Here is a 25,199-nt window from a genome sequence, read left to right on the forward strand (position 1 = left end):
TTTGTATTAAGGCACACTTTCTGATAAAAGGCTCTTTTGAAGAAAGTTAAAGTTCTGCATCATGTGGCAAATAAATGAGGATATTAATTTTCCATTTTTTATCCTTTTATAACTTCATTTAAAAATAAATATCTATCATCTTTCTTTTTAAATTTAAAATAGACCTTAAACGTTCGCTGCACTACGTTATTACCCCAAATTCACTGGAATTGAGAAAAAAATAAAAATAAAAAAAAGATCTAAAGCGGTTCAAAATGGCAAAACATGGATAACATGAAAAAGAACACATACAACAAACATAATATACAGTTTCTTTTTAAAGGGGATTTCATTGATGAACATTATTGTTCTGCACCATAAAGAAATATGTGCCAAAGCTTCAGAGAAAAAGGACCTTCTGCTGTGACCCTTCTCTTTGGCGTTTTTGGAGGGGAGGAGCAGAAGGGGGTGAGGGGCAGTGTCCATGCCAAGCAAAAACGCCCGAGGGCCGGTTCACTGACGTCATGTTTTACGAAATCAAAGGAGCAAAACAAAACACGCCTGCTTGGACGTTTAGAAAAACAAAAAGGAGGATGGATTTATTTTTTGGAGGACGACATGAAGGCGTTCTCGATGCAGAGGACGATGTAGGAGCCGGAGCAGCTGCTGCGGTTCTGCTGCAGGAGGTAGCCACTCTGCAGCGACGATGCCAGGCCAGTAAGTGCGTGGTTGTCTATACGCCATGTTTCACAGTAGTGGTCCATGTTCCGTTTGCCCTCGCTGGACGATCCATGCCAGACCATCTTCTCAGGCCTGGAGGTGAACAGAAACACAGCATCAGAGTCTGCTAATCAGACAAGGAAACAAAACCACTGCACAGTTTAATTTCACCCCAGAGGGTTCAGTATTACATGCTTTCTACTCATTGAACAAAGACCCACCATGCACTGTCCCTGAGGACATCTCTCCCATCAAAGGAGTATATTGGGACATTCTCCCTCATTTTGCTGCTGTTTTCTCTGAAGATGGACTCCCAGCTGGTAAATAAGACTTGATTCTGAAGAAGGGAAATAAAACAAAGTGACCTTCCCATGCATGCATATACGTCCAATCTCTTAGAAAATTTCTCTTTTCAGATTGGGGTCATAATATTAGTGTTTCACCTTGAGGTTGACAATGGGGAAGGTTTTCCTGTCCAACGTGCGGACGATGGTATACAGGTCTTGAAGCTTGGAAGACAAGAAGGCTCTAAAGGTTCCCTTCAGCCCGACAGCACGAGCCTGCTGAAAGCACATGAAGTCTGCACCACGAATCCCTCTCATGTCACCGGTCTGAGGTGCGTTCAGGGCAGCCAGGTGTAGCTGAACAAAGAAAGAAACTATTTTTAGATTGGAGCCCATTTCTCATGGGTTCTTTATTATTTATAAATTTAACCGTATTTCCTTAATGTCAAAATGCAGTTTGTACTCACTACCGATTCTGGTGTCTCAACGAGGCCAGTAGAACCAGGAACAGGTTGATGGGGTCGTGGCTGGGGAGGCTCAATGGGTCGGATAACTGACCCACTGTCTGAATAATGACCTGCTCCGTTGTTCTGAGAGTTGTGGGGGTACACGATCACAGGTGGAGGCTGGACTTCCACCACCTCGTTTTCCTTTACAGAAAACCCAAAGAGTCAGTGATCGCACGGTCACTGGTAAATGTTTGACTACCGTAAATCCTCTAATACAGGCCGGTATTCAATTAAAGGCCGGGTCTCCAATTTTGGCCGGTGTTGGAGTCAGCGGAGGTGAATAATGGCCGGTCTCTTATTGTGGCCGGGTGGAATGTGGTAACAAGCAAGTATGAGCGTCCCAGCGGCAGGGTTATACTCCCCAAATCAACCAGCAGGAGGCAGTAGAAGTTCACACAGACCTTTATTAGGCTTTTTCTTCAAAGCTTTGTAACGCTACAGACACGATCCTCTATCACGCTCCTACCACACAGAGTCACGGTGTCAGTTAACCATGCTAATTCAACCCGCTCCACAGAACACACATCACCTTCCCTGTGGCTTACATAACACTCACACAACACCAAATCAGCACATAGGAACTAGCAGAACGATAGGAAACACATATAACACAATACCCAGAATGCACCTGGCTTACAACCCCAGCCAGGTCATTACACTATCAAGTTCAAAGAGAACGTGCTGATTATGCTGCAGAACACTCTGGAGAGCAGCAGTAGGGGGTGTATGAACTAGTCAACTTCACTATAGTGACTTTTTATGCCTGTCGTCGACTAGTCGCTGTCACGTGATAATGACCGGCAAGATGCAGCCCTCGGAAAAGACAGCAGCCTGCTGTCAGCAGGTGACAAGCTCCTGCGCTCGGGGGGTGGGGGGGCAACGCGCTGTGCCAGACCGTAGGTACTGACACGCGATCGTTCATGTCGGTTCATTTCCTTTAATGTTTTCTGTCTTTTATTTGCGCCTGATGCGTTTCGCTGCTGTGGAGCGGGGCGCATCACCTTGTCCTCTGACGCACAGATCACTGATGCGGCCGCCAAACAGCGAGCGCTCCGCTGTTTTTGCGGTCGGTAGATCTTTTAGAACTGCAGTTCAAAGGTAACTCATGAGGTGAATACATATGAACCCAGGTAGCAGTTTCTCTTTAGGACTGAGAGGAGATGCAGGAAGATAATAAACAGACAGGACAGAAAAATAGTCAAATAAAAACAAGTTAGTTTTTGTACCTGGTGGTTGCAACAAACAGACACCATTGAAGGTAATCAGAAGTGAGGAACAAAAAATGAAATAATTATTTTAATGTTTAGAGCAGCAGGAACTCCGAGAGGCTGCAGGCGCATCAGTGAGTTTGCTGCTGCTGCGCAGGGGGAGGTGGGAGAGGGCTGAAGCAGGGGGAGGGGGGAGAGGGCTGAAGCAGGGGGAGGGGGGAGAGGGCTGAAGCAGAAACTACCGTTGTTAAAAGAAATGTGTTTAACTTTGAAAATGTGGGCGCAATTTTAATTGTCAAAAACTCCAGCGAACCATTAGTTCATTTTGCTCAAATAAAAATAGAGGCCTGCCTCTAATACTGGCCCTCCTTCCAATAAAGGCCTGGAGCTTGATGAGCTTGAGTCAAATACAGGCCCGGGCCTGTATTAGAGGATTTACGGTATGTTTGTTTTCTTAGATTACGTACCAGATCTCTGGAGAAGGGACTGTACTGTCCAAGCTGAGGAGGAAAAAGAGCCATTTAGTCTCTACAAAATCCAACAGGGTGATGTTTTAAAGCATTGGTGGCCATACCATGACTTGTCGTAGTCCTTCTCGTACTCTTAAGTAAAGATCTGCTTTATCTATGATGTATATAAGACTTCCTTCTGGCTGCTGTCTGGCTGTAGCAATCATCGTGTCATATGACCTCAAAACTGTAACCTGTAGAAAAATAAAGTAACCTCATATTCAGATTTTAGTAAATAAAGCAAATAGATGTCACAACTCTATAAAATAAGTAATAGCATGGGAACATTCGTAGAGTACATTGGTGGCTCTCACCCCAGATGAGAGACCAGGATTTCCAGGTGGGCCAGGGGGACCAGGAGGTCCAGGGACACTGACAGCTTTAAATGAAAACAGACAGACAGTTGAGCAATCCTCGAGTTGAGTTCTACTTTGTCTACATTTGGGCTTTTAAAAATTCACCTGGGTGCTTCAAATCAGTAAACCAATGATCTGCTTCCATCTTACTACTTCAAGAAAACTATGAGAAGCTATTATCTTCACTCCAATGACACAGTCCTTAAGTCTGTACGAGGGAGCACCAACACGGGTGCATCTCATGGTTGATTGTCTCACACGTAGGATGGTTTCACACCAGCACTGTTTGGTCTGTTTTGTTCCACATCAATTACAATGTTCACACCAGCTCAAACAAACCTTCCCAGGGGGAAAATTATTCAAAAATTTGTTTGTTTTATTATTTTTCATTTATCCCCTTGGGGAAATTGTTTCTCTGCATTTTATCCATTCCTGGAATACTATATACACAGCACCCAGACGGCAACTTCTGTGTTCCACTTCTTGTCCATAGATACTTGGACATGTGGCCTGCTGGGACTGGGATTGAATCGTTCACTCTTCCATCAGTGACCAACCATTTGTGGCTGAATGGGGCCAACCAATTGCGGACCAGGGTTCAGTTCAATGGGTTAAACACAAAAGTAAAGAAAGCGCAGATCTCCGTTTGCTTGCAAGGGAAGGCTGTTGTGGTTCTTACAGTGTGAAATCAATAGGACTAATGAGCAAAGCAGAAAGAAGAAGTCACCCAAATGGAGAAGACAAAAAGGAGAAGCTAGCATGAATCTAAAGGAGCAGACGTAAACAAAGAAAATGTTTTGGGACATTGGTGAAGTAGTGAAGTGGTGCATACACCAGTTGGTCAGAAGACTAAATATTATGATTTCTTGTTTCAACTATTTATGTTTGTTGTAGACAAGCCTCCGAAGGAGAGATTTCCATTTCAGCCCTGGTTTATCAACCAGCCAATTTAAATGGTGTTACTAGTCCCAAAGTCTACAGCAAGAAGTCACTTACGATAATGAGGCCGATGTGTTCCAGTAAACGACGGAGATGTTGCTGGTCCTGGAGGCCCAGGTGGTCCAGGGGGGCCTGGACGCCCATCATAACCAACCCCTGGTGGCCCTGGAGGACCTTGAGGTCCAGAAGGGCCCACTATAGAGTCTCCTTTTGGACCCTGGCAAGAAAAAAGTGTAGCTTTATATTAAATTTGTTTTTCTTTTCCAAAAGCTTCTCAAACTTACTGGTAGGCCCGGGTTCCCGGGAGGCCCTGGTGGGCCTTGTAGCCCTTCAATACGTGGGTCATAATATCCATGACCAGGCTCTCCCTTTTCCCCCTTCACACCCGTGTCTCCACGATCTCCCTTCAATTGATTCTGATGGAAAACACTCATGGTTATAATTTTTTTAATCCATCCAGAAAACCAACCAGATGTGTGCTAGTTTACCTTCAATGTGTAAATATCAAAGTTGGAGACAGTTCCTGCAAAGTAATGAAGTTGGTTCAGTAATTAAACCACTTCTGAGGATAAGCAGTGTTTGTAAACATGTTTTTGTTCATTTAAACTGTAGAATTTACCAGGAGGTCCGCGGTCACCCCGCTCTCCTTTGTCTCCTTTAACCACTTTTTAAAAAGAAAAGACAAAATAAACTCAATTAAACTGGCTGCATGGGTTCTATTTAGTTTTGGTGATGAGACGATGCACACCTCTATAACTCCTTGAAGCTTCATCGTAGGCCTAAAAACAACAAGAAAATCCTTCAGATTAAAAAAATGACTTTTTGAAAGAACATGTTCAACATAAGATCTGTGTTTTTACGTTATAGCGATCTAAAGGAATGGCTGGCCCGGGAGGTCCAGGTGGCCCCGGAGGTCCAGGTGGGCCTGCGACTCCCTAATGAAACACAGTCATTTACTGGTTTTTGTTTTTGTGGATTTAACATGAGTTTGAGCTTAGAAACTAGGATCTAATTAATAATAATAATAATAATAATTAAAGAAATGTTTATGTTTTCACTAACTACAATCACCAAACATTAGAACTGACCGGATAGCCATAGCCCGCGCCGCCTCCTGGTTCTCCCTTTTCACCTTTGTATCCGTTCACACCTGGGCGACCCTGAGGGATTAAAATCACGGATCATCTTTTTTCCTGCACTAAAAACAACTGAACAAAAATAAAGGCATAAACTGTTACTAAGTAAAAATACGGAGTACAGACAATAAAGAAACTCTTACAGGCCTTCCGGGCATTCCGATTTCTCCCTTTAATCCAGGAGGTCCATACGGACCCTACACACACACACACACACACACACACACACACACACACACAAAAAGAAGAAAAGACGCAAATTAATAGGAGAGAATGTGAGAGATCCTAGAATGAAAATCTGTGAAACACTTACGGAAGGTCCAACCGGTCCTGCGGGTCCTCTGTCCCCCTAAAGACACCAAACAAAGATAACTAGTTAAAAAACAGGAGAGAGTTGGTTAAATGAAACGATCAGAGGAGACTCACCTTCTGCCCAGTAAGTCCCCCCAGGTACAAAGGAGCCCCATCAGGTCCAATTATTAATCCTGGCTCCCCCTTTTCACCCTGAATGCAGGATAACAGCAATGAAGCTCAAATTCTCATGATTAACAACTTTATTGTTGGATAACAAAAGATGTAGACTTTACCTTCACACCATAACCTGCTGGACCAGGGTCACCTCTTTCACCTTTCGGTCCAACAGGACCCTGTAAAATCATTACAAGCTAAATTCAGTATTAAAACTATAGAAGCTCATTAATCTTTGTCCATGGACGTTTGCTTTAGTGCTTTAAAGATGGGGTACATATTTTAAAAAGGTGTAAAATAACTTCACAAGTGCTTAAATTACACTATAGGACCAAGTTTTCTGATATAAAGTGTAATCTTTCAGAATTTATATTTCTTCTAAGTCCCTCCCCGGCCTCTACAGCAAAATTAAATAGTTCCGAGAGTCTAGAGCAGGGCTATTCAATTCTGGGCCTCGAGGGCCGGTATCCAGTACATTTTAGTCTTAATCCTGCTTCAACACACCTGATTTCAATCAGCAGGTGATTAACAGGCTTCTGCAGAGCCTGGAGAGCTGCTGCACAGGTGATTCAACCACTGAATCTAGTGTGTTGGATTTCAGAAACCACTAAAACATGCTGGATACCGGCCCTCGAGGCCCAGAATTGAATAGCCCTGGTCTAGAGCTTTGATCAATCAATTTGTGTATCCACAGGAGGGAGCTGTCAATCAACGAGAATGTGCCCCAAAATACACCGGAGTGATGCGTAATCAGCTTAGCACATAGACATGAATATGTACATGCCCCACTGGGCGCCAGAGAATGTAACACCGTCTCCACCATATTGGGTGGGTTCCTCACTCTCCAAACCCAACTGAAGTCAAAGCAGAATGAGCAACTACTCCCGTTTTTTGTGCAGCCTAAAGTTGGAACATTCAGCGTGTTATTGGAAACAGATCACGTGGGATTGCTTAATTACATTTGTATTTTAATTATCATGCTGTAGCATATGTCTAACTTTGTGAAAATGCATTAAAATGCGTTTTTTGTTGGGTAAACACCTTCCACAGTAGACATAAATGCGCTGGGGTGAATGGAAACCCATCCAAGATGGCGGCTAGCCACTATAACAGGACCAGTCTACAGGGCGTGGTATGGGGAGTGGCTTTCAGCTCCTTTCAGAAGGGGAAGGGAGCAATAGACGTTAAAATTTTTAAATCTTCTCCTCCTCCCCTTGATGACATCACACTACGGACCCCAGCTTTATGATTGGAAATCGGAAAGTTGAAAAGCATTTTATAATTATTAAGATAAGGAACCTTGAACTTGGTTAAAGCTTCTTTCCGGAGTATTTCTCTTATCCAATGGCACCATCTAGTGGCTGACAAGCGTATCACACAAAACCACTCTGTTTTTTTTAAGATGGAGACTTCACATTTCTGTTTATAAATGTACTTCTGTAGCCGACAAACAGAGCTAAAACATGTTGTTTTACGAGTATTATTCTGATGCCATGTTGTGCTTTCATATATTTATATTTTAGAGACTTTCTTGTCCATGAAAAGTTCATCAACTCTACATCAGCCCAGATATTCCTTAAATTTGAAGCCTGTAAGCTGTAGTGTAACGCTATTGGTTAGTTCTGGTTGGCGCTCAGTTTCCTATTGCATGGAGCTCTGCCAGGCAGGGGGCGTGCTTAGCAAAAAATTAAATTAAAGATGTATTGCTTATATTATATCACACAGTATATGATAAGATAATCACTTTTACGGATTTTTGACAAATCATACATGAAAGATGAAAACTCCGGAAAGCAGCTTTAAATTGATGATTCTGTGGCTGAAACCAGAGGATAAAAGCTAATAAAATCTAAAAAAATCATTTATAGGTTTTGTATTATGAAACTTACAGGTAGTCCAGCTCTGCCAGGTAAACCAAGCCCACCCTGCGGACAACAACAACAACAAATATATATATATATATATATATATATATATATATATATATATATAGTATATCATGAACAAACTTGCAATGTGGAAATACCATAGTTATTTTCCAGATATTTAATATTTGCAGATAAAAATCTAATCCATACCTGAGCGCCGCCAGCAAAATTATCAAGCTGTCGATAGTAGAGATAAGACCAGTTACATTTCAGTCTCAAAGCGAAACACAAAGTTGTTTCTGGGTGTTTGTTTTACGTTTCTCACTCTGTCAGATGGCTGATAGATGATCTGTCCAGGTGGTCCAGGGGGGCCCGGTGGACCTGGAAGTCCAGTTCCATCTCGTCCTGGGTCACCCTACAGCAAAAATATTAAAAAGTAAATAAATGATCAAACTAATTCCACATCTAAATCTAAGCTACCAAAACCATTTAGATGTCACAGTTGTGCAAAGAGAGGACAACATAATAAAATAAGGTTATAAACAATCTTTGATAATTAATCCTGAATCAAAAGCGATATTCACCGTTTCTCCTTTGTCACCTCTGTCACCCTTTTGGCCCTGTAGGGATGATGTGGGATTAAATGTTAATCTAACTTTAAAAATGCCTTCATAAAAATATGAAGGAAACATGAATAATTATTGATCAGTTCTTCTTTCTTACCGGAGGTCCAGGAAAGCCGTCCAGGCCCGGTAGCCCATCTTTTCCAGTCGGACCCTGGTCACCTTTAGGACCATCTGCACCGGGCAGCCCGGGTTCACCCTGCAGAATTTACACATCCCAGTTAGAAACCAAACACAATGCATGATGAAAGGATGCTACTTGCTTATTTTACAACAAGTCTTTGTGCTGCAGCTTGTCAGTAAGACTTAAAAAAATAAAAATATATTTTTATCGTGATTTTCAAGTAAAAGGGTCTGATAATGCTAAACCAGCAGTCTGTTACTATATTTGATCACTAATTAGAATAAATCCGCAATTTAATTCATGAACTTGATGGGTCAGCTTTATTTTTTTTGTTTGTTTCTTGGTCTTGAAAAGTAAATAAATTCCCCATATTTACAAAATGAGGCTAAAAATATTTTATTATTTTACTTACTGGATGTCCGGGTAAACCAGGAGAACCCTAGACAAACAAAACACTTGATCCAGTCAAATAATCAGACAGGGTTTGGTATTATTTAATCAATCAATCAATTAATTCATTAATGAATGAATGAATTAATTAATTATGGTGTATGGTTGTTTTTGTTGTTTGAAAGATGAATTTTAGTACCTGTATTCCTTCTGGTCCTCTGATACCAGTAAGTCCACTGGATCCCTCCATGTCATCCTAAAAAAATGAGCAAAAACAGAAAATAAAAACACCTTTAAACCTACAGTGTGTAATTATTTTACTTGTTGACTATCAAATTCTGTGTAGAAGTACTAAAATGTTAAGTAAAAGTACAAATACTTTGAGGAATTTTTACTCAAAAAAAAGCAAAGTTTCCTAAATAAAATGTACACAAAGTAAAAAATGGACTTAGTTTCTCTTTGAACATCTTAGGTGTGTTCTTGCTGTGGATTATTTCTAATTCCATGTTGTCGTTCTTTTATAAAACACAGAAACGGTTTGGTTACCTGTTACTGACGCTACAGTTTCGCCGACGGCTGCCGGCTTCTTCAGGCTGACGCTGATGGTGGCGCGTCACTTCCTTCTCCGTTTATCTGCAGAGCCCGCAGGCAGTAGAGGGCGACAACGTCCTCTGCTGCCCGCAGATAAACGGAGAAGGAAGTGACGCGCCACCATCAGCGTCAGCCTGAAGAAGCTGTAGCGTCAGTAACAGGTAACCAAACCGTTTCTGTGTTTTATAAAAGAACGACAACATGAAATGGACTTAGCTTAACGAGCCACAGCTACAAATATGATCCCTCATGAAGTTATTACTTCACACCAGAAGATAGTGGAGATGTGTAACTTCAGGTCGAGCAACACTTTTGGGTTTGTTTAAATAGAAAATTTTTGAGTTTTTTGTTTGAAAACCAGATGTATCATCTGGAAGTCAAAAGTGTGCCACATAATAATAAAAATATTCTCCTCGTTGGATGAAATGATCATTGCATTCATAGGAACGACATCCCTGAAGTTGTACAAGCCCCAAAAAACTGACAAATATGGCTAAAAAGCATTTCTCTTGAGTGAGGCCAATATAAATATAAAAAAAATTACATTGAAAAGCTAAACAATGAAATCAATACATCAAAAGAGCTTTATGTATGCATATATAAATTTAAATGTTCTAAATAACATGAAAAAATACCAAGGAACAGCTGTAAAAATTATGCATTCCAATATGGCAGCCCAGTGATTTCATAATATGCAAATTAGATGAGTGAATTTGGTCCCAACACAAACTTTGGCTGGTACTGAAGATTTTTTATCAATTTCCAAGCTACAATCTTTTGAAATAGTCATGTTAAAATTGAATATTTTCTTGAAAAAACTCTGGTGCCCAAAGGGTTAAGATGGAATATGAGTTCAAGCAAGTTACATTATGAGAACAAAACAATTAAAATGTCTGAACCCCTTTCTTCAGGCTCCCCCTAGAGACAGAGAATCTAATGGTCTCAGAAAATGGCATAACATCGGCTCATGACGGCAGAAAGCTGGTGGGTGGTGTTTCACATTGCCTTTTTGATGCGTGTGGGCCACTGTAGCTGCAGTACCTACTCTGAACCATGGACATATATGAAGACACCCTGTGGACTGGTGCTGCCTAAAGGGAGTCTAAGTCAAGCCCTCTAATTCCAGACCACGGGTCCCCGGAAGAACGAAAAAATGAATGCAAGTCAAAGGGGCTAAAAACACTATTTTCTAATTCTGCTTGTTTTGTGCCATAGCTTTCACACATGATGTCCGTTAATTTTAAAGACGCATTTTGATACCGAGAAAGCATTCATTTTTGAACGGGGGAAACGCTATTTTAGGTTTTGTGTGAAAATAAGTCCAGGGCTACAAATGCGCTCCATGAAAGTGACGTCATCGAACCAGACACGGAGAAAACTGAGGGGAAAAGGCTGTAAGTTCAGCAAACTTCCCACAGGAGGAAAGAACCACCATAAATCTGGTCATTTGGTGAGCAGCAGCTACGCTAGGGGAGAGATTATGTGGTGACGTCACATATGCGACATGCCGATTTCTAGTTTGTAGTCTAGTTTGGGGCAGCAGTAGCTCAAGAGGTAGAGCGGGTTGTCTCATGTTCGGAGGGTCATGGGTTCGATTCCAGCTCCCACCAGGAGTATTCTGCTGTTGTGTCCTTGGGCAAGACACTTCACCCAACTTGCCTGTGTTGGTGGTGGTCAGAGGGGCCGACGGCGCCAAATGGCAGCCTCGCCTCTGTCAGACCGCCCCAGGGCGGCTGTGGCCACAAAGTAGCTTACCATCACTGTGTAGCGGAGGCAAATGTGTATTATTTATTTGATATTCTGTATAAATATACAATATTACCTTGCTTGATCTTTATTGTAAATATCAGAAGATTATAGGGCTTAATCAGAAGATTCTAGGATTTTTGCTTCATTAAGTAATTATACACACTTCGTTTTGATTCAGAAAAGGTTTATAAAAGTAAGAAATTACTTTATTACAATTATAACACAAGTGAACTAAGCATTTACTGTGAATGGATGGAGCTAAAGGTGATGTCTGGAACCTATCTGTAAATGCGGTGTTGGTCAGAACTTCCGTATTTCAGAGCGCTGAGTTCTGGATGTAAAAGAATTTGGATTGCTTAAGCTATGAGGTTGTTATCGTCAGAAGCACATTCAGATGCCATCCCTCTGTGTTCTACCTCACCCTTTGATGACCCTCGTCACGGATCCGGAGGTCAGAGAGGTCGGATGACCTCGGGTCACCCAGGTTCGGTAGATTGACCGCAAGCACAGACTTCTCCAGTCCAAAAGATGTCTCCAGGAAGCGCAGGTTGGAATCAGCTTGTGTCTCAGGAATAACTCCCAAGGAGTTGACCTATATCAGCTTTGTTCTGCAGGAACTGTTTGCTGTCTCAGCTTCGTAGGTGCAAAAAGGTTTTGACGACGTGTCAAAATCTTTGATGGTTAAAGAGATTTGGCTAAAGATGAGCGGTCTGAAGCTTTCTCTAGAACTGCCAAATCACTCAAAGCAATTTAGTTTTAAGGATTTGATGTTATGATTTGGACAGCCAATCAGAGGCTGACAAGTTTGGAGATGTTTTACCAAGAATCTCAGAAACACGCCTTCATGGATCCCGGAGGCTCTGATCTGGGTAAAAGGTTAATTATGTGTCACGGATTTAACTTAGCCGTACTTGTTATTGTTTGGAGCAGGTGTGAGGACCTTGTTGTCAAAACATGGTGAACACATTGCAGTCTAGTAGACAAATATAACATCCATTCAGTGAGCACAGATTAATGAAGCATTTCATTATACTATGAGTATCATAAGTAGTAATAACCAAATGTTTATTTAATGATTATCTAGATTATAAGTCATAGAAGGAGTTCATATTGATTTAGTAAATGATTCTTGAATTTAGTAATTCATTCGAACTGGAGTCCTTCCTTCTGGAGGCAGACAGATGGGACCTTGGGGGAAAGTAAGTTATTGTTTCTCTTTCAGACTAGCGATGTCTGAATCCCAGCTGGTGTGAAGCAGACAGATTTAAAGCAATGCTGTGTCTCCTTTCTGACCAGATGTTGAATATCTATTCAACCATCTGGTAAAAGGTCAAACAGTGTCTAAACTGACCACTGCTGGACGCTACAACTGGCAGTGTGTGAATGTGAGAGTGCATGGAAGCATATTAGAGTGTCCTAAACAAGCGTGATATAAGTTTGATGTATTATTAAAGTCATGCTAATTACAAACTTTTACAAGCTGATAAATCTCAAAGTACGTGACTGGCGTGGTTTAAACACCCATCATTACTTATCGTTTAAATTGCAGTGCAACATGTGTGTGATCCAGCGCCTAAGGCAAAGCCAGTTAGAAAAGAGCATTTTTAGCTCCGTTGACTTGCTTTCCTTTTTTTGTTCTTCCGGGGACCCATGAGCCGACCAGAAAGGGAGAAGACTTAGGCTCCCTATAGTTGATGTTTTTGCCTCAGCAGAGGAGAAATACCTTCACCTATTGGAGCTGGCGTAGCAGCGGGCCGCCATCTTGAATGGGTCTCCATTTGCTCCCGGTGCATTTATTTCTACTTAGGAAGGTGCTTACCCAACTAAAAACACATTTTAATGTGCTGTTTCACAAAGTCAGACATTTGGTATGGCATGATAATTAAAATACGCATATAATAAAATTTTTTTTTAATGAAAATATTAAATCCCAATGGGCAGGCTTGAAAAGTCAACAGAAATCCCACCTGATCTGTTTTCATTAGTGCGCTGGTTGCTGCAACCATAGTTGGCACAAATAAATAAATAAATAAATAAAACAGCCAAAGTTGCCCACCCTGCATTGACTTCAGTTTGGTTTGAAGAGTGAAAAACCCACCCAACCAAAATGGTGGCGATGCTCTTACGCTCTCCAGCACCCACTGGGGCGTCTACGTATTCATGTCTATGCTCTGAACTGCGTGGCGCTAAGGAGTCGAATATTTTTACACACTGGGCTTTAACAACCTTCTGGATATTTAAATCCTAACTAATTTAAATAATGGAGATGCTAAGTTTCATTCTATATTATTTTCCTTTTCTAAAATCCTAATTTCCGTTTGTCGAACTGTTTGATTTTGGGCGTTCATAGTTTGTTTATCCAGGTCCGGGCTTTAGGGGCAGCAGTCCGACCATTTTAAAGGATTACAGAAAGTCTGTTCCTTAATAAGCTGGTCAGCAAGACTTTAGCGCAGTGCTGTGTGTAAGGATGAACGTTCTCTTCTACAAGAGGAACTGAAATGAACATCAACACCTGAGTGACGTTCCAGAAACAGACACGTAAAACCAAACTCACAAATCCAACACGATAACTTGGTCCAGGAGGCCCTGCAGGTCCAGGAGGTCCAACTGGTCCCATGGGCCCTGGCAGACCAGCCAGTCCAGGCTCGCCTGGTGGTCCCGGTAAACCGAGGTCTCCCTGAGCTCCCTGCAGGGGGCAGTTAATAAATATGAAAGACATAAGAAAGTCATGTTCTTTGATCAATGCCATTAAAAATGACTTGGCTTGTAGAAATGTGGTGAAATGAGTCACAAATAAAATATCTGGTGAAAATAAGATAGATCTGCATTTGGTTGTGTGTTGACTTCACAGTTAAATGAAAATATTACATAAGGTAGAAAATAAACAAAAATAAAACCACAAAACCCCCTAAAGGTGAATTCCAACCTTTTGTCCGATTGCTCCTGGAAGTCCCAGCTCTCCCGAGTCCCCCTGGTGAACAGATAACCAAATTTTCTAAATAAGACTCCAACAAAGACACAAACTTTATTTGCTGTGAGCTATTTTTTATTTATTTAGGTTTAACTGAAGTCAGACTGTGTCAAAAATCAAAATTGACCTTTTCTCCCCTTGGACCAGGAGCTCCAGGAGGGCCATCGGAGCCCGGTAATCCCGGTGAACCCTAAAGGCCCAAAAATGTGGTTTTCCCTTGATTAGATTAATTCTACAATCAATCTCTCCATCAACAAAGCAGCCTGATGTTTGGAGGTGTTAGGTGAAAAGAAGCTTAACACTTACGGGCAGACCAGGCGCTCCATCCTTGCCTGGAGGTCCAAATGCTCCAGAGTTCGATGTTGAACCTGACGTGGAGGGACCTGGAGGACCAGGGGGGCCAGGGGGACCTGGTGGTCCACGAGGTCCCTGTGTCCAAAATGGAGACCAGTTTATAACCTAAACAATTCCAGAAGTCTGTCAAACAGGGCAACTCTTCTCACCCGAACGGTTTCCAGATCAGAGAATCCAGAAGCCTCCATGTCCTCAAAGGTCTGAAACATTAAAGGTTTATCTGATTCAGATGCAGCTTGTACAAGTCATGATTGTGACTCTAATGAACTCACAGATCTGTATCCTGGTCCTGGAGCTCCAGGTGGTCCTGGTAGTCCCCTGGGGCCAGGCTGACCCTCTCCACGGTCTCCCTACACATGCAAGTTTCAGTGAGACCAGGTGGTTCTCCACCATGGAGCTAACCCCTAAAGCTTTAGCAAACAGTTTGTGTTTCAAACCTTCTCTCCTTTCTGTCCGGAGTCACCTGGGGTTCCGGGGAAGCCCGGGGGTCCCTGAGGACCCTGTTAGAAACATAAAACCACAAGATATAAATCTTACTCTCATTATTGCTGATGGTGAGCAGAAAAAAAAACTCACAGTTTTTCCATCCTCACCGGGATCCCCCTGCAGGACAGAACCAAAGACTTAAACAAGTCCAAATAGAAACCCTAACCAGAACCTAAAGTCACAAAACCGCCACTCACTGGTTCTCCATCTTCTCCAGGAGGTCCCTGAGAGCCTGGTGCTCCAGGGGGTCCTCGAGGACCAGGTACTCTGGAAACAACCGAGCCATCACTTGCAACTGAATACTCAGCTGCAGGCCCTGGAGGGCCCGGGGGCCCAGGAACTCCAGGTGGTCCAGGATCACCCTTTTTACCCGGATAGCCAAAGCCTGCATTACCCTGGAAGAATGAGGAATAAACGCTTGGAGTTCAGATTCTAATGGAAAGCAGAATAACAAGAACCCTGAAGACCCTCAGACAGGGTCTGGAGATCAGTAGGTTCCGTTAACAAAGATCAAATCAACGATTTCCTGTTTGCACCGAGAAAACTCCTCAGCTAAGAAGGAAGACGTCTTTCACCTGAACCCATGATGCAAGAGCATGCTAAACTACGAAGCTGATCGTTTTTAACCGAGTACAGCTCCACTTACCTTCAAACCTCTCTCACCAGGTTCTCCCTGAAAATAAAACCACAAAACAAAGAAATGAAAGCCTGAAGAATTCACAGACTTCTTTTTTATGTGTGTTTAATTATTAATTCAGTCAGAATCTGTCCTTTAGGTATCTGTAGGAGTTAAGATCATCTTTAAAAGCGACCCTAAAGAAAATAATATTATTAATTACAGTAGCAGCAGGTTTTTGGGATTTTGCATCTTTTTTCCTGTCATTTCTGAAGCTAGAAGGACACAAATGCTTTAAACTCAGAATAAACTGTTCAGAATAAAATACTTTAGTGCAAAAGTCTTGATATCCAAGTACAAGTACACACATATACATTTTTTGGAATTACTATGCATGGAAAACTGAGTTGGAAGCTACATATAGATGATATAAAGTTAAAAATATAAAAAAATATAGGACTTATGAGTAGAATGAGATTTGTTTTAGATATTAAATCCCTTCAGATACTGTATACTAGGGCCTGCATGACTTTATTTTTTTTAAAGTCGACAGTCAAGTAATGAAAGTCGAGTCGACTTCGACTAGTCGTTGATGACGTCATACGCCGGAAGCGGTGGCTGGGGTGGGGGTGTGGGGGGGGGGGTCGGTTGGTCGGTAGGTTCGCTGGAGTTTTTGACAATTAAAATTGCGCCCACATTTTCTAAGTTAGCACATCTCTTTTATCAACGGTAGTTTCTGCTTCCTGCTTCAGCCCTCTCCCCCCTCCCCCTGCTTCAGCCCTCTCCCCCCCCCCCTGCTTCAGCCCTCTCCCCCCTCCCCCTGCTTCAGCCCTCTCCCCCCTCCCCCTGCTTCAGCCCTCTCCCCCCTCCCCCTGCGCAGCGGCAGCAAACTCACTGATGCGCCTGCAGCCTCTCGGAGTTCCTGCTGCTCTAAACATTAAAATAATTATTTCATTTTCTGTTCCTCACTTCTGATTACCTTCAGTGGTGTCTGTTTGTTGCAACCAGCAGGTACAAAAACTAACTTGTTTTTATTTGACTATTTTTCTGTCCTGCCTGTTTATTATCTTCCTGCATCTCCTCTCAGTCCTAAAGAGAAACTGCTACCTGGGTTCATATATATTCACCTCATGAGTTACCTTTGAACTGCAGTTCTAAAAGAGCTACCGACCGCAAAAACAGCGGAGTGCCGCTGCTCGCCGGCCGACTACAACGGGACCGTTTTTGCTGCGGAGTTCATGCCGGAGCGGAGCGGAGTGGAGATAGTGGAATCTTGGGGGTGCGTCACCGGAGGACAACAGGTGATGTGCCTCGCTCCGCAGCAGCGAAACGCATCAGGCACAAATAACAGACAGAAAACATGAAAGGAAATGAGCCAACATGAACGATGGCGTGTTTAATTTGTTTTTGAGGTGGTGACACCTGATTTGGCGGTGCTCAGGACGCAGATGTCTGGAGCGCACGTCAGTGATCAGAGCTTTGCATGTGCAAACTGGTTAAGATTAGGATGGGGTGATGGGAAGGTTAAATTGCAAGAGGGAAAAGGTCACAGTTTGGTTAAATGTCTGTTTTACCGCCAGTGTCAGTACCGCACAGCGCGTCGCCTCCGCCTCGATCCAGACGCGCAGGGGCTCATCACCTGCTGTCATTTCCGAGGACTGCATCTTGTCAGTCATTATCACGTGACAGCGACTAGTTGATGACAGGCATAAAAAGTCACTACAGAGCCGTGAAGTCGACTAGTTCCTACAACCCCTACTGTATAGCTCCTTTATTTTTCCATATCTGAGCTACGGTGTTGAAATATGGGGAATAATTACACAGCAAATATTCATCCTATATACTTCAAAAAAATGGCAGTTTGAATCATTTATCATGCTAACTATTATGCACCAACAAACCCATCATTATGCATGTAAAAATTCTAAAATGTCACGATAGTGTTGACCTGCACACTCTGGCCGTAGTACATCAGGTCCATCACGCTAATCTTCCACCTGATCTCCAAAGGATGTTTGAACATCGGGACGGAGGATATTGTCTAAGAGGAACTGGGATTTTCAAAATAAAGATAACTAGAACTAATAAAAAAAGATGTTTTTCAGTAAGAGGAGGGAGTTTATGGAATAGCTTTGATGATCGTTCATAACATCTTGCTCGTTGAAAATATTCAAAAAGTGTTTTAAAAATAACTACTATGCACAACAAAATTAGGTTTGTCTCACGTTTATACCTCTGGATTGATTTTGTTAAATCTAAGATGATGTACCTAATAACTGTATTGTTATCAACTGTTTATTTATGACACTGTTGATTTCTTGTAATGAGTTAATGGGTAGGCTTAAATAAGTTTAACTGTACCATTCTGATCATAAATTATATCTAAAGAAACTGTCTTGTTCACAAGAGGAAGTTGGAAGTGTGTTAATGATCATTATGATCATTATTAGATAATTATTATTGTTTTCATGTGTATTATATGCATTATGACCTATATAAAATAAATAAATGTCAAATATGAAGTCGTTTGAGGGTTTGCTTCCCTCTAGTGGTGGTTGGAGGGTTTTCAGCTGAAAAGATGCTCAGATAAAAAAAACAAAAAAACATGTATGATCCAACCTTTTCTCCACGGATTCCCCCCCGTGAGCCGAAGCCAGAACCTGCTTCTCCCTTTGGCCCAATAGCACCCCTGTCTCCTTTCTCCCCCCTGTCCCCTCGTTCGCCCTTCTCTCCTTTAGCACCGACTGCACCTGGAAAACATCAACGATGAATGTGGTCATTAATATTGTCAAACTAAACATTTCCTGTTACCAGAGGAAGCAGGAAGTTAAATACAGCCTGTGATTTTATTGTAGTACAATTAACATTTTTTTTTATTAATCTACTGCTGTTGAGGGTTTTAGAGCCATGCTAACTATCCTGTGAGAAATGCATCGGGACTGTAAATAAAAAAGAAGCTCAGTTTGGAGACGTCCTCACCTGCTGCACCGAGACGTCTGGACTGGGATTCTGCAGAAACTACAAAGTCTCTGACTAAAAATGCACATAAAACCAAAATACAGTTATTTATTATTAAACGCACGTTTTCCAGCTGAGATCGGCTATTACGATGTCAGATAAAACCGCAGATTTCTGTCTGTTTAAACAGGAAACTGCAGCAACAGACACGCAGATATGTGCGGCTTGTTCTGATGACCGAATGCACTGAATAGAAGACATGCAGCAGCTTATCCTCAAAATTATTCTAAAACTGAGTTCTTGTGAGTGTAAAGTTTGAGGCTAAATCATGACTGAATTCAGGTCTGAGCACAAAAGCAGAAGCATGTTCTGCCCCAGAAATAAAAACCCACGAGTAAACATGTTCACACACATAAACACGCCCCATTTCCTTTCAGCCATAAAAGGGTGCAGAAACCATCCTAATCATTTCCACTACAACTAAACAGATGTGACACTCAAGTCAACAGGAAACAGGAAATGGTTTTTTTTTTGCAGGACGTTCGGCTTTGTTCAGGTTTGTCCTTCTTTCCACCCCCGCTATACAAGCTGCTCCAAGAACTCGTGTGCAGAATCTGTGCAGAAGTAGTTAAATAGCATTTTGATTTCTGTGAGTCCAGACTGCAGCTGTGCAAAACTAATGATTAAACAAAACTGCTAAAGAATTTTAAGCATCGATTATCCTTCTGGGAATCATGGGAAAAGGACACGATTAGGACTAAAAGGAGCAAATAGACAGAAAGCTTAAACTCTCTGTGTTACTCAGTTTATCCACTAGAGGGCGACATTTATCGTCTCCGACAGTTCTGCAAGTTGATTTCATCCATTAGAAAAGAAAATGCTTTAAAGGACTTTTGAGGAAATTTACAGTATCTTGAACTTCCTTTATCTCCACAAAAAGGATAATAAACAGATAAAAGCACGGTCATCTCACCACTCTCTCTGACGGTGGCTTCCTCTCCTTTTCTGTTGAGCGGCGGCTGCGGGATGGGAGGTAAGGATGGAGTCGTTGTCTGCAGAAAAACATGTTGAAGTAAAAATAAAGAAAAAGGTTTAAAATGGCAAAAGGGCACACTGCTTTTCCCTCTCTCTCTCTCTCTGTTTCCACCTCCCACAGCCGAAACCCAATCTGCCTCTGTGGGAAAAAGTTCCTCTTTGTAAACATGAATCACAAACTAACATGAGTCACTGCATCAGAAACGTCTCCCAGATGGATAACAAACCTTTTCATGACACAAACAAATCAACAAGCAGCCGGTTGGAGGTTAAATTCTTTAACTCTGAAAGTGAACTAAATAAATATTTACAACTAAATATGGACTTGTTCAGTTAGAGGGCCAGAAAATCTATTTCAAAGGCAAAAATTTCTTCATTTTGTTCTGAAAATCATTCAGAAAATCCACATTTCCTCATAAGTTCACTTTATTCGATGAGTTTTTGCATCTTTCCTGGAAATGTAAGTGCCAAAGTCTTCCTGGTGTGTTCAGAACTGTAATACTGGTAGATTTGAAGATGGCTCCCTTAATGGCATTAACTTAATAGCTGTTCTGGCTCATCTGAACTCAGCCCAGTGTGTGTTATTTTCTTTCTTATGTCGTGTGTGTGTGTAGGTGTGTGTGTGCGCATGTGTGTGTGTGTGTGTGTGTGTGTGTGTGTGTACGTGTGTCAGAAAATGAGTGTAATGAGAAGGTATTGTTAAAATACTTTTGCATTCCTGGGCATGTGGGGTCATTTTAATTAGTAAAGCACTTTGAGTTTTATTTTCTGTGTGAATTGTGCTTTTATAAATAAAGTGTATTATTATTATTATTTATTTATTTTTGTTTGTTTGTTAACACTCATTCCAAACAAATACTAAATCAAAGAATATCAGTTTTATTGTCATAATCCATCCATTGTCTGCACCCGCGTATCCACGCAGGGTTGCAGGGGGCTGGTCCTACCTCCAGGGCATGCAGGCGGGGTACACCCTGGACTGAGAGCCAGTCCATCGCAGGGCAATGCAGAGACACACAGGACAAACAACCATGCACACACACACACACACACACACACACACACACACACACACACACACACACACACACACACCTAAGGACAGTTTTAGACAGACCAATCAACCTGACGGTCATGTTTTTGGACTGTCAGAGGAAGCCGGAGCACCCGGAGGGAACCCTTTCGTGCACGGGGAGAATGGAGAATGATTCCAGCTTTCCAGCTGTGGAGCAGAAACGTTTTCTTCTTCTGAAGTTTCATGAAAAATACTGTTGGGAAAATTGGCTTGAGTGCAGAAGAAAAACCCTTTTTAGCTGTTCTGATTTTGTGGCAGCAAATGTTCAATTAATTATTTTGTTTTTATTTTATGTCAGCTGTAAAACCAGCAGTCCAGCCTACCAATGACCTTTCAACATAATCATTAATAAGATTATAAAACCCTCACATAAGAATGCTTGATTTCACAAAACCCCAAAGCCGGAATCGCTCAGATTTTGACAAATGAACGTTTGCGAGGCTTTGGTTTTTAAAATGTGAACATAAGAAAAGACAAATTTAATGGAGTGCGTCTGAAAATCATGACAAACACTCTTAATTTTGTTTTCAGCGAGTAAAGCTTTCTAAAGTTTAAAAGGTTTAAAGGGAGAAAAAAAGCAAAAATGAACCTAATTCTGCCAAGATTTGACATTTTGTGACTACATTACAGGAACATTTGCTCAAAATTCACTAAAGAGTTGAGCGCTAAACTAACAAAACATTAGCATGACTTTTATAACAGTTTCATGCGATTCCAGCTGAAAATCTGCAGTTTTATCCCAATTTTATGCTAACTGTTGTGTAGCAACGTGTTTCCTTGCTTTTGTCTCAACCCAAAGCTTTGAAGCCAGGAGGTGACACGGTTAATGATGACTGACGCTTCCATCCATCATGGCTGAATTCCAGGATGACAAAATGGAAAGTCTCTCGTCTCCGACTCTCCCTCTCTGACTTGTCTTTGCCCAAACTTGCCTTAATCACGCAGCTTTGGACGAGTGCACGGGTCGAAGTTACACGGTGTGAACAGATCCTCATCAGATGGAAGAAAAAACAACACACTGGCAGGTTGACATTAAACTCCAGCTGTTTCCTCTGACACCACACTGGATGTTGGTAATTGTTGCCTGCAGACGTGAGGAAAAAAGCCCCTCGTAAAAGCTGCGCCGCAATAAGAGGAAACCTCGGAAGTGAACCACCTGACCGTTCATTCTTTCTTCTCCCCAACCTCCTTTTCCACCTCTGTCAGCTCCTGATGAAGAAACCAGTCAGAAAAACAAAACCTTGCGGCGAGAGGAGCCGCGGAACTGGATCGGACTGGGTCCCAAACCACACCTGGTTTAGCTATAATTGCAAATGTGCACAAGCAAAAGGTAAAGGTGGAGCAGACTGCAGGCCGTGAGCATCTATGTTGTGTGTGTGTGTGTGTGTGTGTGTGTGTGTGTGTGTGCGTGCGTGCGTGTGTGTGTGTGTGTGTGTGTGTGTGCGAGGGTGTGTGTGTGCGTGCGTGCGTGTGTGTGTGTGTGTGTGTGTGTGTGTGCGAGTGTGTGTGTGTGCGTGTGTGTGTGTGCGTGTGCGTGTGTGTGCGTGTGCGTGTGTGTGTGTGTGTGTGTGTGTGTGTGTGTGCGAGTGTGTGTGTGTGCGTGTGTGTGTGTGTGTGTGTGTGTGTGTGTGTGTGTGTGTGTGTGTGTGTGTGTGTGTGTGTGTAATGTGACAAGAACAAGGAGCAGAGATACAGCTGCTATAAATGATGTGTCTGTTTCTCAGATAATCTGCTGCTAAAAGTAAAGGAGGTGTGGAAACGACAAGGTTCCCTCTGACTTCCACCAGGCTGCTCGGCGTAATCATAAATAAATTGTTTTATTTGACCATCGTCGAGGTTTTGACTGTAAAAGGTTGTTTCCTTTCCAGCATATAAAGAGGAAATTCTTTAATGTAAAACTTTTATTAATCCCAAAATGTAGAAGACAGATGTCGCTCAAATTCCAGAAATCTGCATTATTTCTTCAGTCTTCCTTCAGGAATGAGAATTTGTCCACCTGTTAGTCAAGACTAATCTAATAATTTTTTTAATAAAGTGACTTTAAGCTTATAAGCAACATTTTAGCCAGTTGTTAAAGAGCAAGTCACCCCAAATCATCTTTTGTTTTTTGATAGACTGAATAAATGTGTGTCTAATCGTGCTGCAGACACGAGTCGTCAACAGTTTTGCACTTCAGTGTATTTTAGTTCAAATTTAAATTCTCTGCCTAAAACTGTCAGTGTTGTGTTGTTGTCAGGTAAAAACTCTGCTCTGCATTTGAATTTAAATCTGCCATCGCTATTGGCTAAGAGGTACCCTAGAACGTTAGCTGGTACCATATGATGTCACAATGTCATTGTGAGCCTGTGTGTGTGTTTATTGGTTAGTGGCTCCGCCCTCTCGGTCTGCTAGGCAACAGCATTAGTTGCATTTTTCCAACAGGAATTGGGAGTGGAGTAATACTCGTGTAGGGGGTGACTTGATCTTTAACGTTTAATCCCCCTTTCCTAGTTTTACAGCATACCTAAAGTAAATGTTCCAGAGGAATTCCAAAACATAACTTAAGAGACACCATCAGCAGCAGAATCAGAGAAAGCTCTTTGCTTAAATTAGATTATGGATTACGCCAAATGCACAAAAGAAATAAAGGTGGTTTCATACCGTGTATCGGTGTTTCTCCCTGTAACGATTTGGGACTTCGGATCCCTCCACGCCACTCCCTTCCCCTGAAGCCTGAGGAGAGCAATGTTCAATCTGAATAGTTTCTCTTTCTGTCAAAACTTCAGAAAATGTTGGATTCATGAATAAATGAATGAAAATAATATCTCGTTGGATGTTTTTACAAATAATTTGCAATTTCTCGCAAACTTTTCCAGTGCACCTTTGGGTTCATTCAGAGTCCTTAAAACCACCTCATTCATAAAATATCAACGTCTGTGGGATGGACTGTGAAAGCCGCTTATAGACTGTCGCCCCACAGTCATGTAAAACACAAATATCTGTTTGATAATGGTGACATTTACATTAAAAACCTTTGATCAAATCCTCGCAACATCTAAAAGTTTCCCATCACCCAGCTGTGGAGGGCTCAGGCCGTTGTTGAGGAGGTCTGAGGGAGACGAGCAGCTGTAACATTTAAAGCTGCTGGTGGGCTGCAGAGCAGCGCCTGTGGTTACGTGTGTGGTCAGGGTCACCAGCACCGTGTGACTTCAGCTGGCTGTTTGCATTTCTGTTGGAAAAATAAATCTAAGAGACGTTACTGTTGAGTTAAGTTGTAATATCAGTCAAGAACCATAAGGTGGGGCTGCAGCCCTGAAGGTGTCCTGCTTGGCACACAAAAATGATGCAACATAACCAACTTTTGCACCTGAAATCATCCGATGTCCACTGTTTTACGTTTCCAGTGGTTTCCACACACTCAGCCAGTTTATTTTGTCTTTTTCTGAGTTGAGTTTGTAACAACTGGTCTGTAACCAAGGGCCAAACACCCCTGCCAACACTGAAGCCACCGTGGCTCATCCACAAGGATGTAATTTTCACTTTAGAAGTGGGGGGACATGGGGGGGGGGGGGGGGGTAGCTTTACAATATGTTCTAATGGGAAACAGGCTTCAACACAAACGGTTGCTTTCCGCTTGGTCCTAGAGCTCAACCAGTATCAGTTTAATATAGCGTAATATTGGTTTTGGATGGTAAAAAGTGCAGGGGTCAAAACTTGACATTGGAAAAAGTGGGGGGGGGGGCATGTCCCCCCTGTCCCCCCCCAAAATTACGTCCATGCTCATCCACTATGGGCTGAATCCAAAAAGGAAAAAGTTCCCATTGACTCCCATGTTAAAAACCATCTTAGGTTCAATAGGTCAGGCTTATCATCCTGAAAACTCTGAGGACGGTGAATTTAGGAGTGTGCCAATTTGAATGACAGGTAGCAGATGAGCCATCAGCGCTAGCGCTAGCGGCTTTCTCCAGGGAAGGTCTCGGCCTCACGTTGAACTGTTACACCTAGAAGGCAGAGGGTGACAGAGTTGATCAACCACAGTTTCTGGCTAAAACTGCCTGCCAGCCTCCATAGCTTCAGTTAGCCAAGTTAGCTCATAGCTGCGACGGCTTTAACTCTGTGGGGTGTCAGTCATCTGCCCCCACCGTCACGCCTCTGCTCTCAGCCCCACCGTTGCACTTGGCAGACTCAGGCTCCCGATTCTGCTCTTCAACCTAGGGGTGACGGCGTAGACGGTTCGCTCCATTACAGAAGTCATTTTTAAAAAACAATGCT

At 42.3% G+C, this 25,199-nt stretch overlaps 1 protein-coding gene across 1 annotated transcript in view; it reads right to left on the reverse strand.

Moving 5' to 3' along the window:
- Nucleotides 1-573: 573 nt before the first annotated feature.
- The window catches only part of col18a1a (collagen type XVIII alpha 1 chain a), a 34,843-nt gene continuing 10,217 nt past the window's right edge, over nucleotides 574-25,199 (reverse strand). Inside the window, exons 4-41 of the mRNA XM_054746454.2 lie at nucleotides 23,589-23,660; nucleotides 19,812-19,890; nucleotides 18,500-18,630; nucleotides 15,911-15,937; nucleotides 15,462-15,659; nucleotides 15,355-15,381; nucleotides 15,216-15,278; nucleotides 15,051-15,128; nucleotides 14,928-14,978; nucleotides 14,731-14,853; nucleotides 14,552-14,614; nucleotides 14,380-14,424; nucleotides 14,008-14,139; nucleotides 9,313-9,369; nucleotides 9,136-9,162; nucleotides 8,700-8,798; nucleotides 8,561-8,596; nucleotides 8,293-8,391; nucleotides 8,187-8,213; nucleotides 7,998-8,033; nucleotides 6,228-6,287; nucleotides 6,067-6,144; nucleotides 5,954-5,989; nucleotides 5,784-5,837; nucleotides 5,593-5,664; nucleotides 5,365-5,439; nucleotides 5,253-5,283; nucleotides 5,124-5,168; nucleotides 4,993-5,027; nucleotides 4,789-4,920; nucleotides 4,562-4,721; nucleotides 3,524-3,588; nucleotides 3,275-3,403; nucleotides 3,168-3,200; nucleotides 1,451-1,633; nucleotides 1,143-1,340; nucleotides 921-1,036; nucleotides 574-792 (exon numbers count right to left, since the gene is read on the reverse strand). Of these exons, the coding sequence (XP_054602429.2) occupies nucleotides 579-792; nucleotides 921-1,036; nucleotides 1,143-1,340; nucleotides 1,451-1,633; nucleotides 3,168-3,200; nucleotides 3,275-3,403; nucleotides 3,524-3,588; nucleotides 4,562-4,721; nucleotides 4,789-4,920; nucleotides 4,993-5,027; nucleotides 5,124-5,168; nucleotides 5,253-5,283; nucleotides 5,365-5,439; nucleotides 5,593-5,664; nucleotides 5,784-5,837; nucleotides 5,954-5,989; nucleotides 6,067-6,144; nucleotides 6,228-6,287; nucleotides 7,998-8,033; nucleotides 8,187-8,213; nucleotides 8,293-8,391; nucleotides 8,561-8,596; nucleotides 8,700-8,798; nucleotides 9,136-9,162; nucleotides 9,313-9,369; nucleotides 14,008-14,139; nucleotides 14,380-14,424; nucleotides 14,552-14,614; nucleotides 14,731-14,853; nucleotides 14,928-14,978; nucleotides 15,051-15,128; nucleotides 15,216-15,278; nucleotides 15,355-15,381; nucleotides 15,462-15,659; nucleotides 15,911-15,937; nucleotides 18,500-18,630; nucleotides 19,812-19,890; nucleotides 23,589-23,660 (3,186 nt within the window). The 3' untranslated portion in view covers nucleotides 574-578. The remainder of the gene's footprint in view (nucleotides 793-920; nucleotides 1,037-1,142; nucleotides 1,341-1,450; nucleotides 1,634-3,167; nucleotides 3,201-3,274; nucleotides 3,404-3,523; nucleotides 3,589-4,561; nucleotides 4,722-4,788; nucleotides 4,921-4,992; nucleotides 5,028-5,123; nucleotides 5,169-5,252; nucleotides 5,284-5,364; nucleotides 5,440-5,592; nucleotides 5,665-5,783; nucleotides 5,838-5,953; nucleotides 5,990-6,066; nucleotides 6,145-6,227; nucleotides 6,288-7,997; nucleotides 8,034-8,186; nucleotides 8,214-8,292; nucleotides 8,392-8,560; nucleotides 8,597-8,699; nucleotides 8,799-9,135; nucleotides 9,163-9,312; nucleotides 9,370-14,007; nucleotides 14,140-14,379; nucleotides 14,425-14,551; nucleotides 14,615-14,730; nucleotides 14,854-14,927; nucleotides 14,979-15,050; nucleotides 15,129-15,215; nucleotides 15,279-15,354; nucleotides 15,382-15,461; nucleotides 15,660-15,910; nucleotides 15,938-18,499; nucleotides 18,631-19,811; nucleotides 19,891-23,588; nucleotides 23,661-25,199) is intronic.

This window comes from Nothobranchius furzeri, chromosome 14 (genome assembly GCF_043380555.1).
Source record: "Nothobranchius furzeri strain GRZ-AD chromosome 14, NfurGRZ-RIMD1, whole genome shotgun sequence".
NCBI classification, from domain to species: Eukaryota; Metazoa; Chordata; class Actinopteri; order Cyprinodontiformes; family Nothobranchiidae; genus Nothobranchius; species Nothobranchius furzeri.